Source organism: Thermobia domestica, chromosome 9 (assembly GCF_964235325.1).
Source record: "Thermobia domestica chromosome 9, izTheDome1.hap1.1, whole genome shotgun sequence".
NCBI classification, from domain to species: Eukaryota; Metazoa; Arthropoda; class Insecta; order Zygentoma; family Lepismatidae; genus Thermobia; species Thermobia domestica.
In genome coordinates this window covers 282,056,622-282,074,688 of record NC_137462.1, presented here as the reverse complement: position 1 = coordinate 282,074,688, position 18,067 = coordinate 282,056,622, and the positions used below count along the sequence as shown (strand labels likewise).

Here is an 18,067-nt window from a genome sequence, read left to right as displayed (position 1 = left end):
CCCTTTTTCTATCGTGTCCCTTGTTTAAAAATGAATAAAAAATATATGTAACGATAGCTCTGGTCCGGTTTTATTTTTAGATACCAGCCTGAAGGCGGTTCTTAGCGTTAATAAAATAGACAGGGATGCTGAATGTCACCCAAATTTATTTAATATATCCCAAATTAAGTGGTTTAAACACACACACCAATGGAAAGGGGGGAGTAGTAAACAGAAAGAATGATTATGTAAATGAATGTCAAAAATAGAAGTTTATAAATCACGATTTCTCGAAAAGGGGCCCCGATCTACTTCACTGGCCCCGGGCCCCAGTTTGTCTTACGCCGCCAATTCCTGTAACATCTTTTAAAATTATGAGTTAACACACGAATTTGGGATGTGAGGGTTGGTTGTAAATTGAAAAAGGTGAACGTTCTCATTGAAACTATATTGGATCTAAATAAAACATGATGCACTTTTGAATAAGTACATTTTCTGTATTAAACATTATGCGTCAGATACGTACTCTAATATATAAAATGAAAACACATTTATATAGTTATACTGGGGGAAACGCATTAAGAACACGCATGTATAATATCCTTTTCAAAATTAAATTCGCACCACAGAATGTGTATCTATAGAGAATCTTAGTTTGAAGATTCTGTCGTAGAGGGGAGGCTGACTGTGGTGTCTGAAGAGGGCATACCCAAGAGGAACGGGAATTGTGAATGGCGGAAACTTCATAACGAGGAACTACATAATTTATACGGTTTACCAAACATTGTTAGTCATCAAGTCTAGGAGGCTCAGGTGAGCAGGAACGCTTTCAAAGTCTTAACTGAAAGACCAATCGGAAAACGACCATTAGGAAGACCTAAGTGCATATGGGAAGACAATATTAAGATGGATCTCGCAGAAATAGGAGTACTAAGTAGAAACTGGATCCAGTTGGCTAAGAATAGACGTCAGTTCAGAGCGTTTGTGAACGCGGCATTGAAACTTCGGGTTCCATAGGCCATAAAATTAGTTAGTTAGAAAAGGACATACTTCTTTGATGGTTGTTGAATAAGCGTAGTTGTTTGTGAATCATAGTCTGTCTCTTCAATGCCAAGATGACTCAGTAAATTTATATTCTGCAAACGAGTGACATCGAGCACTGCCGTGTAGTGGAGCTATGGAGGTGGGCGGTAATTCTGCAGAATCGTGACGTATTAGTAATCCATCAGTGGTGTACACGATGGGAACAGAAATGCCCAAACTGTACGTGTCTCCAGAGTTCCGGCGGCGTACAAGGGAGCACCTGCATAGAATTATCGCTGAGGTCATTATAGCTGACAGGATGGCAACCGCCAATGCAATCCAAAGACAGAAACACTAAAGGTAATAAGTTTGAGAAGAAAACTTCTCTCTATATTTATTTTTCTGTAGTACAGTATATTGTTGAAAGAAGAGACATATCCCATTCTATTCTATTTTTCTTGTAGACAATGTATCTTTTCTGTGTTTCATTATTTATATTTTTATTTGATCCGTTTGAAACCCCATGTTTTACTCTTTCTAAAACTTTTTTATTTATTTATTTATTTATTTTACAAAATGGCCATTCGCAAACTATATAACTTTGATAATTAATTTTTCAAAAATGTCATTCCATTTTCTTTTACTTAAATAGAACACCGACATTTTTATACTACCAGTGCACGTATAGAATGAATATCTGCTGAAGCCAATTGACATGTTCAGCAAAAATTGATTTTAAACATATTGTTTGTAGTATCCAGCAAAAGTTACCAGATGCCAGCATATTTTAATAGAAATGATTTTCCAGCATACCAGCAACATATACTGGAAACTAGCAAAATATGTTGGATTTGTTTTCTCCCCAGCTGAAACCAGCATCTGTTGCTGGTCCAGAATTTTCCAGCAAGTTCCTGGAAGACTTTTTCGCTGGTTCCAGCAAACATTTCAACCTGGGCACGGAAACAAACTGAATTGGCATTATTTGGAATCACTGTTTACGAAATAACATGGATCCAGCAGTTTAGGATATAAAGTAAATATAGTAATGTTAAAAACAGTAAAATGAAAAGTATTGACTTAATACATTTTGCTTCCAAAAATTCCTGTATGAAAATTATTTGTACAAATAAATTATTTAGTTCATCACGTAAATATTACGAAAGTTATTCATTTTGAGCATACACTATATTTTAATAAAATTCATATTACACTTAACATAATTTTATAAACTAAGTAAGAATTTCTCTTCCAGACAGGAAGTGGGAAAACGTTTACTATAACTGGAGGAAATAAAAATTATAGTGAGAGAGGCGTGATTCCTCGAACTATTGAGCACATTTTCCAAACGATGAAGAGTGTACGTATCTGTTTTATTATTCAGTCCGAAAATTAATCCATATACCAATCAGGTCCGAAACTTGTAGAATAAAATTAACATTTTAATATTATATTATTAAAAAATTCCTTATATTACATTGTCTTAATTAATCTGTACTGCGGAAGTGTGAAGACATGACAGAACACGTACTTCTTGACATTGAAGAATATTTCAATTACAGTTGTTACTTTAGAAGATAGTATTTCGGAAGGAATGCAAAATTATAAAAGACAAATTGTAATATTCTTTTCTGATATTTAGCGTATTTCTAAACATGTAGAAAGTAGAAAGTACAGTTAGAAAACATCTTATGCAAACATACGGTAGAAAATATTATTTCCTACAATTGCCATCAGTTGTCACTCATTTTTTCCCCTTATATTTCCATTTTGATGAGACGAAAGCATGCCTTAAGTTTGCTTTTCATGTAACGTTATATGGCTTAAGAATTAAAATATTAACAGGCAATTAAAAAAATGGAGATTAAAAAACACGGTATCTCTGCAGTATAGTAAGTTGGAGTATGTAAAAATATTTTTTTTCAGATATAGTAGAACAAAATAATATCACATTTTACTGTTCTTCTCTCCTCCCCCTCCGTTATCGAATGAAGAAATAGAGCAAAACTACGTAAATTGTCTTTCTACTTAGTGACCTTTTCGCTATTTTCTAGTAAGTAATTGATTATAGATGTATACAGGCTGGACCATTATCTTGAGACGCCGTTGTAACTTCCAAACTAATATATGAAAGACTGAAATTTTGTACGATGCAAATACAGAGGAATATTAACATTATTATGTAGGCGCATGAGAGGATGATTCAAATTAGCAACAAAATGATTACTTACCAATATATCCTTCCGTGGGAGTTCCAGTATCTCCCCGAAAAGTTTAGAAAAACATCTTACTGGCTTCAACACTTATTTTGTTGATCCACTAAATAAGTCAGGTATTTATCGTTCTCAATACCTCAATGTGACTACAAATTTATAAGAGTTTACCCATCAACATAAGAAACTCTGATCACTTTTTAAACAAAGACTAACAAAGTACCTACAAGAGCACTGCTTTTATACTGCCACGGAATTTTATGAACATGCTCAAGCTAGAAACTTGTAGTTGTATGAATCAATAGTAAGGTATTTTATTTTATTATTACATGAGTAGTCATATTTATTTATATATTATTATAATCAAATATCTTAAATACATGTTTACTACATACTAAATGAAGATATAATAATGTGTACAGGATTCTCGCACTATGAATAAAATCAGGTAGATGATTAGATAAGGTGTGGTATATCTATGTATAAATATGTATCATGTTGTAAGACTAATATGATGGGTAACAAACTATTGTAGTAGACTCTATTTAGAGCTTAATATGATTTGACATGTTCTATACAGCATGTACAAATGTACAATACTGTGGTCTCCTGAACGCAATATATATATATATATATAGGCCAAACGAAACGCAATATTAAGACCCGAATTAAGGAACATGTTAGAGAATCAAAAAAGTCACAACAAGAGGGCATGTCGGCATTGCCACTCCACTTAACATGTATATTTTGGATCTGGCAATAGTGACGTAACATTGACATCGCGCTTCCTTCAACTCAGCTCATTCTTTCGCGTTATGCTCTGGCGGTGGTATTTCAGCATCCTTCACGTTATATTCATTTATTCTGTGGTATGTATTCCATTTTCCTACACCTTTTTTCTCTCATCCGTTTTTATCCTTTTTATCTTAATACTGAAGACGGAACTAGCTTGTTCTGATACGTGTGGAAAGAGCTTGATTTCCCCACGGGAGGGATAAGTAACCAATTTTCTGATATCAGAGGAAACCAACCGAACATAAATTTGTATTTTATCAAATGAAATTACTTCAGATTATTATATATTTGAAATCTGAATACCACTCATTCTAGCTTTGGAACTTCTTGTATAAATTAAAAGACAAATTCTGACCAAAACATATATTAATAAATAATACGCTATTATTTGTTAATATATGCTTTGGTCAGAATTTGTCTTTTAATTTATTTTTGAAATATATATATATATAAACCGAAAACTTTTAATATTACATTTTTATCCTTTCTTACAAACTAAGAATGATACATCACACACAACAAAATATTCGAGACCTGCATAACAGTAATAATGCAAATCAAACGAATGAGACAATGCATATTCAAAGCAACTTAGTGGCGAATACTATGATCATGATAAAAGTATTTCGAATAAATATAGGTACAAAGTTACAAGGAATTGAAGTTTGATTTTGTTCAAAAAACCTTTTATTTCGAGAAACTGTCAGGATTAATATTCCAGTCAATTACGTGAATGGTTTTCAATAGACGTGAATATCATAGTGCCGTTTACAATAATATGATATCTGAAACTGTTTCCGACACATGAAAAACACGTAAGAGATCGCTGTGCTTCTTGAGCTGATGTACTTCTGGGAAACTTCAAAACTTATTGTTGCCTTCATTTCTTGTTATAACATTAGAGTAGCACTCAATAGTAGTTGTATTGCAACAAGTTCTTACAATTACAATACATAATTTAAAGGAGTGTTGGACTTCAATGTTCATGATATTTCCAGAACAGTTTCAGATATCAAATTGCAGCAAAGAGCAGTATATTTATCTCTATCGAAAACTCTCTACCTAATTGAATGTGATACTTATATTAGCGTTTTTCGACATAAAATCTTGCGAAAAAAAGTCAAACTTTCTTGTAACTCTGTCTCTATTCGAAATACGTCATACCACGATCATAGCGTTTGGCACTAAGGTACTTCGTTTGTCCATTGTCCGTCTGTCTCAGTTGCGTTGTTAGTGTTATAGGGTCCTCCGAAGGATGGTTGCAATACTGTCGTGTTCGTTATCTGTGATAATGAATAATAAACTTTTTGTTTAACATGCAAAGTCGAAATATGTAGTAGCACATAATAAGTGGATTATCATATAATAAGTGTATAAAGCTTTTTTTGTTATTATTATTGAAATGGAATAATAGATAAGTGAAATTCAGACTTTAAAAAAATATGTTTAGTTCAATTATTTTACGTGCGAAAGGAAGAGTGGAACAGGAAGGCGGCTGTGAATAACCAAAACAGCCTGAAGTGTCAAAACAATAAGTATCTCAGCAGTCAGACAGTATTTTTCATCATGATAACCTAGTAGTAAACACCTTGTTATAAGTTTGATTGCAAAAACATCTTATTTTTCGTCATCAGCGTAACAACACTTGTCAGGAAATGTCATTTGGACCTTCCAGACTCAAAATAGAAAGTGAAAAACTTCCCGAAAACAAAAACAAAAAAAAAAAAAAAAAAAGAAAAGAAAATATAGTTGGAAAACAAGGACAATCACACATACAAAAGGATAGACTTTCAACCAAAGCATCATTGTATTGACTCTAATCATTCGACAACCAGGCTTCGAAGCAACAATAGAAAAGTCTCTGAGTAGTAGTGACCAGGACATTAATTACAAAATTGGAAAAAAGTATAACTAAGTGTCGCAGAATTGTATGGTATAAGTGTGACGACTAAGATATCAATTAGCATTCGCATATTTTATGTAGTATTTGTATTATTTCTTCCTTTTGTATTTTATTCAGTTATTATGTTTATATTCGGGAATATTAATTAATTTCAGTACGTATGCATACATTATTCTTGTGTATTAATCTTCAGTTTCTTATTTTACCTTCTGTCACATCTGAATGAAATGTAATGATCATTTGGGTAAAGGTCTCTCCATGTGATACGCAACTCATCATAAATACACTATGTTACTGACTTTAATCGAAATTATAAATTATGAATTTAAATTTGGGTTTATAAATTAAGATGTATAACATATTCTGAAATTCAAATTGCAAGAAATCAATTTATTTATTTATTTATGTATTCATAAAGTTCATTTTTTTAAAATGTGATAATAGTACTGTAATTCTCAACACTATTAATCTGATGGTATTCTAGACGGTGACAGACAACAGCCCCTTGTTGCTGTTTGCATCATACAAACTTTTAGACTTTTTTATTTTTATGTTAAAAGTTACAATGTAGTTTCAGGATAAATGGTCCACCCTGTATATATACCGGGAGCTCGCAAATAGGAAATTTTAATTGAATGCATTACAAAAACTTTATATTTAATGGTGTTCCAGGCGTACTAATAGCCCAGAAACATGTAACAGAGTTAATTTATTCTCAGTAACTGTCCTTACATTGTTAGTTAGTTGGTGAGAAATTTCCACGTAATGCAGAAGTGAATCAGAAAGGAGACTAGTAAACAATGAACATACTTTGATTTAAATATTATCAAACAATAATAAAGCAAAACATCTCATTATTAAACATGTAAGTTTTATGTGTAGTAAGAAAAGGTTGCATGTTTTATTCTGAAACAGAAATTGTAAAGACTATTCTGTCAAAAACTCTTTCACTTCTTTTGTATATATATTTATGTTCCCAGTTCCCTCGTAATATTTCACAAAATTATTTCCGTAAATTTATTTGCTCTCACCAATGATATTTATTTACTGCTTGTAGACTTATTAAACAATTGGTTGTTTGTTTTATATACGAAATTCAGTTTTTGTAGGGGGCGCGCTGGCTCAGTGGTAGAGCGTTCACTTCCGGTGCTTGGGGTCGCTGGTTCGATCCCAGCTCGCGCCGAGTGGACTTGTGGTGGACAAACACCGTGCTCGTGGGTTTTCTTGGGGGTTCTGCCGTTTCCTCCCACTTTCTTCATTTCACCATTTCATTCATTTCTCATCATCACTGTCTCCTTTAGCCCAACCGGTTAAACCGTGGGATGTAAAACTTAAAGATTTAATTTCATTTTTTTCCCAGTTTTTTGTAGTCCCTTAACTACGTATGTACGTGGACCTATAGTTTTTGATTACATATAATACCTAAAGAATACAAACAATTAAAAAAAATATACATACTACATTTAAAAGAATATGATATTAATTAGAAAATGAATAGATAAATGGTACAAATATTGTGAAATGTTTGAATTTTTATAGTAAACCCGATTTCTATGTGCATAGTTATGAATTCGTTTTGAAAAACACTTATTTTGCCGAAAATCTCATGTAGTAGAACTGATAGCATTATTACGATAGTGGTGAAAAATAGCGAACCATGCCTGTAATTGGTAAAACATTCTATTGCAGAATACAGATACGTCATATTCAGTCTATGTTTCGTATCTGGAGATCTACAATGAATGTGGATACGATCTTCTGACTTCTGTTCAGGAAATTTCAAACTTAGAGGACCTTCCGTAAGTATATCCAACATTTTTATTATTAAGAATTTTTTTTTATTGGTATCAGGAAATTACAGACTCTTAGTCCACTTACAATTCCCAAGAATAGTACATAATTAACAAAAAATCATGCATACAATATTAAAATAAAAAAAGAACATACAAAAGTAGCATAATAACACATATTAAGTAAAACATAACTAAAATTACAATCACATAAAAAAAAGCAACCATACACGGACAATAAGATAAATAAAGCAGTGTAATTACAACACGCAAAAAAAAAAAAAAAAAAAAAAAGTCATCATAAGTGGTAAGTTATAAACTTCCTTTGAGTAGAAGGAAAATTAGGAGTAAAGACATCAATGATGTGTAAATGGTTGTTGGCATTTGACAAACATTTATATATCGGTGCATCACTAAAATTAGGATTATGTTTGAAAATTTTAACTAATATAGGATTATTTTTTTAATAAGAATAATCTTAAGACGGTAAAATTAGTATTATTTGCTTACAGAAGCATTTTCAATTACATATGATTTAATTTCTATTTTCTTGTCTTAGTGAACTTTTAACCGTTAAGAGAGAAACTTTATTGAAATGCTGAGATCAGTTTATATACGATTTGAGGAAAGCTTGCAAAATTTCTATCAGAAGCTAAGAAGGAATGCCATAATTTACATAGGTAAATTAAAAATACTTACGAAATTATGTAAAATCACAAATTTTTCCCAATGATTTCTACATTATACTAAAGTCACTATTATGGACAAAAGTACAAGTAAAACAGAATTTTAAAAAGCAAGTTAGAATTATATGAAGAGCTGGAAAAAAAATTAAATAAAATAATAGTTGTGTTTGGATAGAAGAAATAGATGTATTCAAACTTATGATTTGCTCACCGAAAAAAAAAAAAAAAAAAAAAAAGAAATTTTCCTCACTTCACGGAATTTGGAATGAAGTACTTCATTTTAACATGCTTTGAAAATATGGCCAATGTGTATTATCTGAACTCAATAAGAGTTCAGAAACTAAAACAACACCTCTACTATTTGGTTACCTTATTATTCAATAATCAAAGCACTTAGTTCCAACAGATATAAAAATAACAATTCATCCGTCAATTTAATTAAGATAGTCGATATTCAGTGTACGATAGCTTCTCTATCTACATAAAGAAGAATGGAAAATGGAGTTATATTTCGAAATGAAATCTTTCAGTTTTCGTCCCACGGTTATGCTGGCTAGGCTAAAGGAGACAGTGATGAGAAATGAATGAAATGGTGGAATAAAGAAAGTGGGAGGAAACGAGGGAACCCCCATAAAACCCATGTATACGATTTTTGTCCATCACAAAGCTCACTTGGCACGAGTTGGAAACGAAGCAAGAACCCCATGCACCAGAGGTGAACGCTCTAGCATTGAGCCACCGCTTCCCTCAGGAGTCCTACTTCGACATCAGTATCCGAGTGTTCACCAGTATCCAAGTGTTCACCTCACAATATTATACACTGAAATGTAAACTTGGTGTAGAACATAAAATCGAGAACCACTGAATTACTACGAAAGCATTTTATTATCATTATTATTTATTGATTTGTTTATAGTGACAAATCAATCTTTGCTCAGAATTAGCAACCAATGATACATAGAAGACAGTTTGATCTAGATGAAGTGCTTTTTACTCCAAGGGAATGGAAGCTACCAGTTCTAGCCATTTTTTAACTCTTTAAAAGCATAAAAACTATAGTGTTGATATTATGAGCTGACAAAGGAAAAATTGGAACCTTCGTGAATGTTATGGTTTACCTAATCATTTAGTCAATAAACTAAGTATTTACTGAACGAGAATCATTGCTTAAATATGTAGACATAAAATTTGTTCAGCAGAAGATTAGAGCCCAGACAAACAAAAGCAGGTGGGTGTGAGCGAACTTCTTTCCACCTGTTTACTATTGGTTCCTTCACGAAGTACGCCATGTACGCATGTTAAGTCCGCTCGAATAAGATATGAGACTGCCAAAAGTAATAAGTTTTTTTCTAAGTGTATGGTGTATGTACAAAAGTTGTCATTACTTGATATGGCACATCTACGTTTGAATAGAAATACCTAAATAAACTTAAAATACTTTTGTCTATGACGCAAGCGCAAAAATGCTGCATAAAAGTCAGAGTTGAAAATTTGTTTTTTCAAGCTAGATTTGGATCATGTGTGGAGTGCAAAGTATGTAATTAGTTGAAAGGCAGCTACTATGATATGACTGTTTGAAATATCATATGAATATCCCTGGCGCAATTTGCAGTTATATACAATCAGTAATTAATTCTTCTATTTTCGCATTACAATGTTCTGTCTATGAGACAATCATTTCCCGGAATGGAAAGCAGCAAGTTATTAGGAACACGATTTGCTGATTTTTGTTTATCACTATTACCTCCGAAGTTATCGTTATTATTAACTCTGTACTTCGGGAGGTGGTTCTGTGTTTTGTGATTTTGTTAGTGGGCAAGGAGACGGAACTTCTTTTCACTTGACTGCTTGCATTCAGCCTTGGGATCATATGTAAAAGTATACAAGACAACAAACAGAAATGTGACATTTTTCTTTGTCCAATTTCTAGGATATTAAAATACTTCGTACGTATTAAGAGTACAAATATTACAAATTTGTAAAAGTTTGGTTGCATAATATTCCACTATATACCAAGTGTATCAAGCGAACTCTGTTATGAGTAAAAATAAGAAAAAATGTTTTTCGAAATGGTGGTTTTCAATCTAAAATGGTGAAAATTTTCCAATTGCATCAGCCGTTACATGTTCACGGTGGTAAAATAGTAGTGAGTCCCTGTGTTATATTTTAAAAAAAAATAATAAATAAACAACATTTCCAGTTCAACAAGCTGTTCGAACAGAACATAAGCTAAAACTAACACTGGGAACGTGTACATAGATGTGGAAAGGAACTTGGAATACGTTTCCCAACGATGCTGTATTGCTTGTATGGTGAGAGCCTAAGAGAGCAGCCTATTAAATTGACAACGTTGTTTTTTCATTTACAACAGGGTGCCTTACCAATGTGGAGTGTAAATGACTCGTGCGATTGAAAAAAAAAACACCAGTTTAGAATAAAATAAAAACCACCTTACTCATAACGGAATTGGTTTATGGTCTTGGACTTTTGATAGGTTACAGTATATATTTTGTTTATTTATTTTATTTTATTTGTTACATGGAAAAAGGAAATACGGCGATAACGGGAAATCACATCGATAGAGATAAATAGAGAAGGAATATGTGAGGGAACAGGTGTGAAAGAAAAAACAACTTCGCAGTGGAATGCTTCGACATAGAAGAGTTCATATATTTAAACATCCATAGCTATGTGGATAGATGGTGGTGCATAGTACTGAAAAATGTGAAAAACATTTAAAATACACGTTAATTGCATGTGAACTACTACAAGTAAAACTTGCAACGCTTCTGATAATAATGTCACTTCATACATCCCAGTAACTCATTAGTGAGGGAATTTGGATTTCCACTCTGGGGTATCAGTTGATCTAACGTTAAAAAGTTTTATAAAACTTCCAAATATGTGGAAGTATCACATGTTAAGTTGCCAACCTTGACAGAATATTCAAGGCAAGACGGAGTCTCTATCTCCTGTTGTCAAACATAAGAGGTGGAAGCCTTTAACAAGCGCCGATTAAAAATTTATGGATTTAAGGGCATTCAATGCATTTTCACAGTAGTATATCAAACTGGTAATTGTAAATATTATGACACTGACATATATTGAACTTTACATGACTTCCTCTATGTAGTTATTTCCAATGCCTGTTTTCTTTCCTATCAATCTGTAATTTTTGTCTTCCCATCATAAAAATCGTGTGGCTGCCGTGAAATACGTGCGCGACAGATGGATATTTTGTTCGATAAGTAGGTTTGTTTATTTAGACTCTAATCTTTCGCTGGATGCTATATAGTAGCTTCTTATATCATCATTGAAGTATAACATACTACCTTTATATTATATGATATATATATCATATAATATACGGTGTTACAAAAATTTGTTACAATATTTTGGGAATAGATTTCTCACATCAAAATAAAAAAAAAAAAAAGTTCATATGAACTTGTGGTCGGGTGTACATAGTTTCGAAGTTATAGGGTGCCGAAAACGTGAAAAAATGAAGTTTAAAGGTTCATGGTTCCACTACTATAGGATCGATCGTGGTCGGGTCAAGACATCGCTGAAGAACTAGTAAGTGAACTATCCAAATATGCATTTTTCAGAACCTCCGGTATTTGCACAATCATTTTTAGAGAGGGTGTTTGGGAGTACTTGATCAGTCTCAACCAACCTCTCTGAAACTTGGTATGCAAATACTGGAGCATTCTTAAACATGGATACTTAGATAGTTCACACACCAGTTTCTCAGTGATGTGTTGACCCGGCTGTGATAGGTGCCCTAGTAGTAGAGCTATCAACTTTTAAAATTCACTTATTTCTCGTTTTCGGCACCCTGTAACTCCGAAATTGTCAACTTTTGAGCACAGGCCCATATGAACTTTTTTCTTATTTTGATATAAGGAATCTATTTCCAAAAATATTGTGACACATTTTTGTAACACCCTGTATATTTGGTTAAGGTCCCAAAATTATGCACCGAAGTTAACGGAAATGGCGATAATGACAAAAATTATAATGGTGAATGTAGGAACAAATATCTACATATGATTTGTCACACAGTACTCTTGCTCTTTTGTGTTAGTTAAGTAAGGCCATTTTTTTTTTTTTTTCAAAGTTTCAATAAGTCCACTCACAAGGAACAAGTACACCCAAATCATTAGATATTAAAAACATAATATGAAACGTTTATTTGTAATGGTTATAAATGTTTATAGTACATATTGTATTTGATATCTTGCTTTTAGTTTCTGTTTTATAATTTGTGAAGTGTCAGCTCCCTTTATTAGAGATTGATGAATTCGTAGCGTTAAAATTAAATTTAAAAGTTGTTTTACTAATTTAAAAGATTTAACAATATAGATCTATATATTTACTGCTATTATCTACTATCAAACATAAAATTAGGAGCAAAGTTTGGTTTATCATACTGCAATTATGCTCTATAATATGCGTAGTTGGAAACTTAAACTAAACTCACTGGCGTATATAGTGTACATAAGAAGGCTAGAAGTATAACAAATATAAAATAAAATAAAATATATTATACCCTGTTCTGTAGAAGTTATAGTGTGTTATCTGCTGGAAACTATTTGTAATTATCACTGTATTGCGAGCAGTGAATATAATTAGAAAGAATGTAAGTAAAAGGCCAATACTAACGGCAAGAAACAAGCCACTCCTCTTGGAAGTGCTTTCGAGGAACATGGTCTTCATCTTCAGCGTAGGCACACTTCGAAAAGGATTAAAATAAAGGAAAGAATATATGGATAGGTAAAAATGATTAAAAAGAATTTCTTAAAAAAAAGTATTAAAAAAATACTAATTTCCGCCGTCTGGAAGGCAATGAAAAGAAAAACAGTGAAGAACAGTCAACCGTAACAAATAAATTGCCATTATCATGTGTCAATTTCCAGTGAAAAGTTTAATCCTTTTCGAAGTGTGCCTACATTGAAGATGAAGACCATGTTCTTCGAAAGTACTTCCGAGAGGAGTGGCTTGTTTCTTGCGATCAGTATTAGCCCTTTACTTACATTTTTACTATTTGTAATCATTTATTTATTTGTGTTTGTGATGTGGCAACTGTTGGAAGAAGTTTTTGAACTGTATGAATTCAAAAACTTCTCCAACTGCGTTTTGATTAAAGAGATTGAGGCTAAACTTTTGAATCAACCGAACTAACTTATAATTAAATGCCTTCTTCCCATTAAGAAATATTCATTAATGTATCATCTTATGTTTTCTTATATTTTAGTTAAAATTCATGAATATTTTTTGTTTAAGTATTATTTATCTTTCAATTCACTCATATTACTTTAGTTTGTTTCGGAAGAACTTCTACTTCAATAACTAAAAGTTTTCAGAAAGAAGATGATAATTGTGGTAGATTACAATTAATTTGACAGTTGTCATTAAGCCTCACTATTATTTGTTTAATGAAATTGAAGACTGCTATTTGCTCACTTCAGTATTTTCCTAGAGATCAAATTAGGAGAAGCATAAGAACTCGAGATTTTCCTTTATTTTCGCGAAGATGATAAATTTACATGAATTTTTGCTTATTCTATTTCTCCAAGTTTCCAACCTAAAGGTTTATTTATTTATATAGACTCTCTCATAATTCAGACGCGTTACTCTCTTGGAAGATATGAACCAAAGAATTCATTTGAAGAATTTAAGCATGCATTTGGTCCAAAGTCAAGAGGAAGCTTTAAACCTATTGTACTTAGGAGATACTAACAGGTTAGTGCAACTCCTATATTTCAAGACATGAGTAAAATGTCTTCTTTTCTGTTAAAAAAGAAAATATATTAATTTACTTAAAGATTTATCTTGAAGACAAAATAATTCCCTTTAATTTAAGAGGTTAGTAAGCAATTAAATAATGGAGTGCAATGCGGAACCGAGTTTGGAAGGTTAAAACAGTTTTTATGATACTTTCCATTCTACAAACTTTGCTTTAGTGAACTTAAATCCGATTTAAACTACTCGCTAAGCAAAATAATACGTTTATTGTAAAAATTAATACAATAAAGGTATTATTTATTGTAAAAATTAATACAATAAACGTATTATTTATTGTAAATATTAATACAATAAACGTATTATTTATTGTAAAAATTAATACAATAAACGTATTATTTATTGTAAATATTAATACAATAAACGTATTATTTATTGTAAAAATTAATACAATAAACGTATTATTTATTGTAAATATTAATACAATAAACGTATTATTTATTGTAAATATTAATACAATAAACGTATTATTTATTGTAAATATTAATACAATAAACGTATTATTTATTGTAAATATTAATACAATAAACGTATTATTTATTGTAAAAATTAATACAATAAACGTATTATTTATTGTAAATATTAATACAATAAACGTATTATTTATTGTAAATATTAATATAATAAACGGTAATACAGTAAACAAGATGTTTATTGTATTAATTTTTACAATAAATAATACGTTTATTGTATTAATTTTTACAACAAGCGTATTGTTTTGCTTAGCGAGTAGTTTAAATCGGATTTAAATTTTTACGGGTTTCTAAAAGAGCCATTATTTTACATACATATTTTCCAAAATACACCACGTTTAAAGAATAAATATTTGGCTGTGAATGCATTCTAAAGCAAATAAAATATTAATTTGCTTTTCTAAAATAAGAAAGAAGCTCTATGCATTTCCTTCTGGCATATGCCATTCAGTAACTAAAAATGTGATTAATTTCACGAATTTTTTTCCTCTATTTTGAAACATTGAAACTTTATGTATACTAATTGTTTTCTTTTAAGCAGGGACCTATTATGAACATTGTAAAGAAACAAAATTGTAAAACCATGCATTTTAAGTAAGATTTTCTAGTATATTAATCAGCGAATATTGTTCTGTTTTTTCACAACACAAATTAATTTGCCTCTTTTTAATATTTTATTTCTCCTGAAATGAAAAAGCTATTGCTTGGTTGGTTGGATTGAAATTTAGCGTCTGTTTCAGCAGCGAGGCTATGTGAGACTTTGTGAACCTACAATTTAGCGTGGGATTCAAACCCTGCGGCTAACCATATAGCCATGAGACAGCTCGTATAAATTTATTCTTTGAGAGGCTCAATTGCGGACTATCTACAGGTGCACATTTACAATAAGCTGCGAGCAGTTAAGCAATAACAAAAACGAATAATATTCAAGGAGCTCGTCGATGAACTGATGCTGACAAAAGCATTTCTTTTTTATTTTTATTTTTATTTATTTTTTTATTAATATTATTCTTTTGTAGGGAAGAAATAGGAGAGTTCGTATATCCTTTCGTGGATTACGGAAACAGACACTATTTTCGGAAGTTTTCGTAATAAGCATTCAATATTTCCCTTCGTTTTGATAATAAACCATATTTTCTGCATTCATTACTTTTCAAGTTAAATCATTTCGAAATAATTCATGCTTCTTAACACTTTTTCTCTCCATTTGATGTAAGAAATTTCTGCGATTTTTCATTTACTATCTGTGTAGTGAACAAACAAAAGTCACAAAGTATTTGTATTAATTTTTGCCAAAGAACTTTCGAACCGTAATTCAAATATTTAATAGTACCGACACATAGATATATATAGGGTGTTTCAAAACAATACCCACAACGTTTGGGAGGTAATTCCGGAAACCAAGATCACAGAAATAGTATAGACCACCCTGGGTGCAGAAACCTGTCATTTCGGAGTTATAGGCTGCAAAAACATGAAGAAGTGAACTTTAAAGGTCCATAGTTCCAAAACTATGGGACCTACCGTAGTCGGGTCAAGACTACACTTTAGAACTGATATGTGCGCTATCCAAAAATACATGTTTCAGAATCCTAAGGTACTCACGCAACAATTTTTATTAAGGGAGTTTGGTCACGGGCATATAACTTGAAGTACTAACCAACAACCTCTATAAAAGTTATTGCGGAAGTACCACAGAATTGTCAAACTTGGATATTTGGATAGGACACATACTACTTCCTAAGTAAAGTCTTGAACCGACTACTTTAGAACTCATAATATGGGAGCTATGGATATTCAAAGTTCATTTTTTCATGTTTTCGGCAGCCTATAACTCCGAAATGACGGATTTCTGCACCCGGTTGGTCTATACTTTTTCTGTTATCTTGGTGTCAGGAATCACCTCTCAAACGTTGTCGGTGTTGTTTTGAAACACCATGTATATGAATGAAAAGCTTTATCGGAATAAATTAATCATTTCTTAAATTATTTTTCGGAAAATAAAATGCAGAAGATATATTTGGACAATCTAATAGTTATAAACTTAACTGAGTATATTAGACATAGCTCCGTTAACCAGTGATTACTTCTCTCTAAAATGGAAAATTTATATAGAACACAAGACTAACCATTAATAAAGGTTACGTTTATAGAAGTTACATATGGAAATAATATGTATGTTCATGTTTCTTATTAGCGCTTTATCGTTTGTTTATTTCTTTGGTTTATTTTATTTAATCTATTAGAGTATGCTTTGTATTAGATATTGATTTTTCCGTTTATAGAGTAATAGCCGAAACTCCAATGAACCAAGCATCCTCCAGATCCCACTGTATATTTACGATTCATTTGGCTGGGCAGTCAGAGCGTTCTTCTAGAGTTCGGCAGTCTAAGCTTCATATTGTGGACTTAGCCGGGTAAGGATCAATTCTATTTCAAACTCTAAAATATTGCTGAAGAATCAATTATATACGTGACGTTGGATTTAATTGAAGGACAAGGAATTATATATAAAGAATATTTAGAAAATTTTAAACAAAATATTAGATTTAATGATATATTGCAGTTACCAACAATTTATTTTCTAAATTCAAGTAATAAGAAGACACTACTTAATTTTCACCGAATATTATAATCCAAAATTTTGCGCAGGGATTAATTTTGACTTCATTTAGTTTTCTTAATTTAAAAGAAGTCAAGTAAGTTTAATGAAAAATACACAAAACGTTTGGCTTGAAACTCAAATTATAGGAAATCCAAATATAAACTTCTGTGGGTTTCAATATAGTAAATAAAAGAAGAAATATTTACTCTATCGTGATTCTGAAACATTTATTTTGTGTGAAAAATATCTTTTCGCATTTACATGGAACATGGAAAATTTTGTTTAACTTTTTATAGTAGTTCAGCTATAACATCTGTTTTAAGAAATATTTATCAATGATGTATTTTCCATTGGGCACTCTGTGATATTTTGCCAGTTTTAGGAAATCCATATTTTCGAAGTTTTATTTTAGGTAATAAAAATCCCTACTTTACTTACAATATATTGCACAAGAATGAAATTGAATTACGAATGTTGGTATTCTTTCCTTTGAAAATTTTTAACTTTTCAATTATCTTACATACTACCAACGTAGTTTACGGCATTTAGATAATTTGCACCAATTCCTCTGGTGCATATTAACACTCTTCAATACCTACGCGATCTTTATTTTTTAGTCTATAAGTTTATATGGAAAATAATGTTTGTTCTTTGAAACAATTGGAGATTTTGAGGGTTTCATTTTACTGAATTTTTCACGAACTCTATGCCCCGTAGTTAATTAATATGTAGTTAAATTAAATTTCATTTGTAAATATTAAAATGACGTAATGAGTAAGTTCAAACCATTCAGAGAGA

General features: G+C 31.4%; 1 protein-coding gene across 2 annotated transcripts in view; it reads left to right on the top strand.

The window, feature by feature from the left end:
* LOC145660719 (kinesin-like protein KIF6) overlaps window positions 1-18,067 on the top strand; it is a 108,574-nt gene that overhangs the window by 30,803 nt on the left and 59,704 nt on the right. The window contains exons 5-8 of one of the 2 annotated variants that reach the window (XM_081726087.1): window positions 2,255-2,359; window positions 7,600-7,709; window positions 14,015-14,131; window positions 16,950-17,081. In XM_081726087.1, coding sequence (XP_081582213.1) covers window positions 2,255-2,359; window positions 7,600-7,709; window positions 14,015-14,131; window positions 16,950-17,081 — 464 coding nt within the window. The remainder of the gene's footprint in view (window positions 1-2,254; window positions 2,360-7,599; window positions 7,710-14,014; window positions 14,132-16,949; window positions 17,082-18,067) is intronic. The other variant, XM_081726088.1, reaches the window with a different exon arrangement.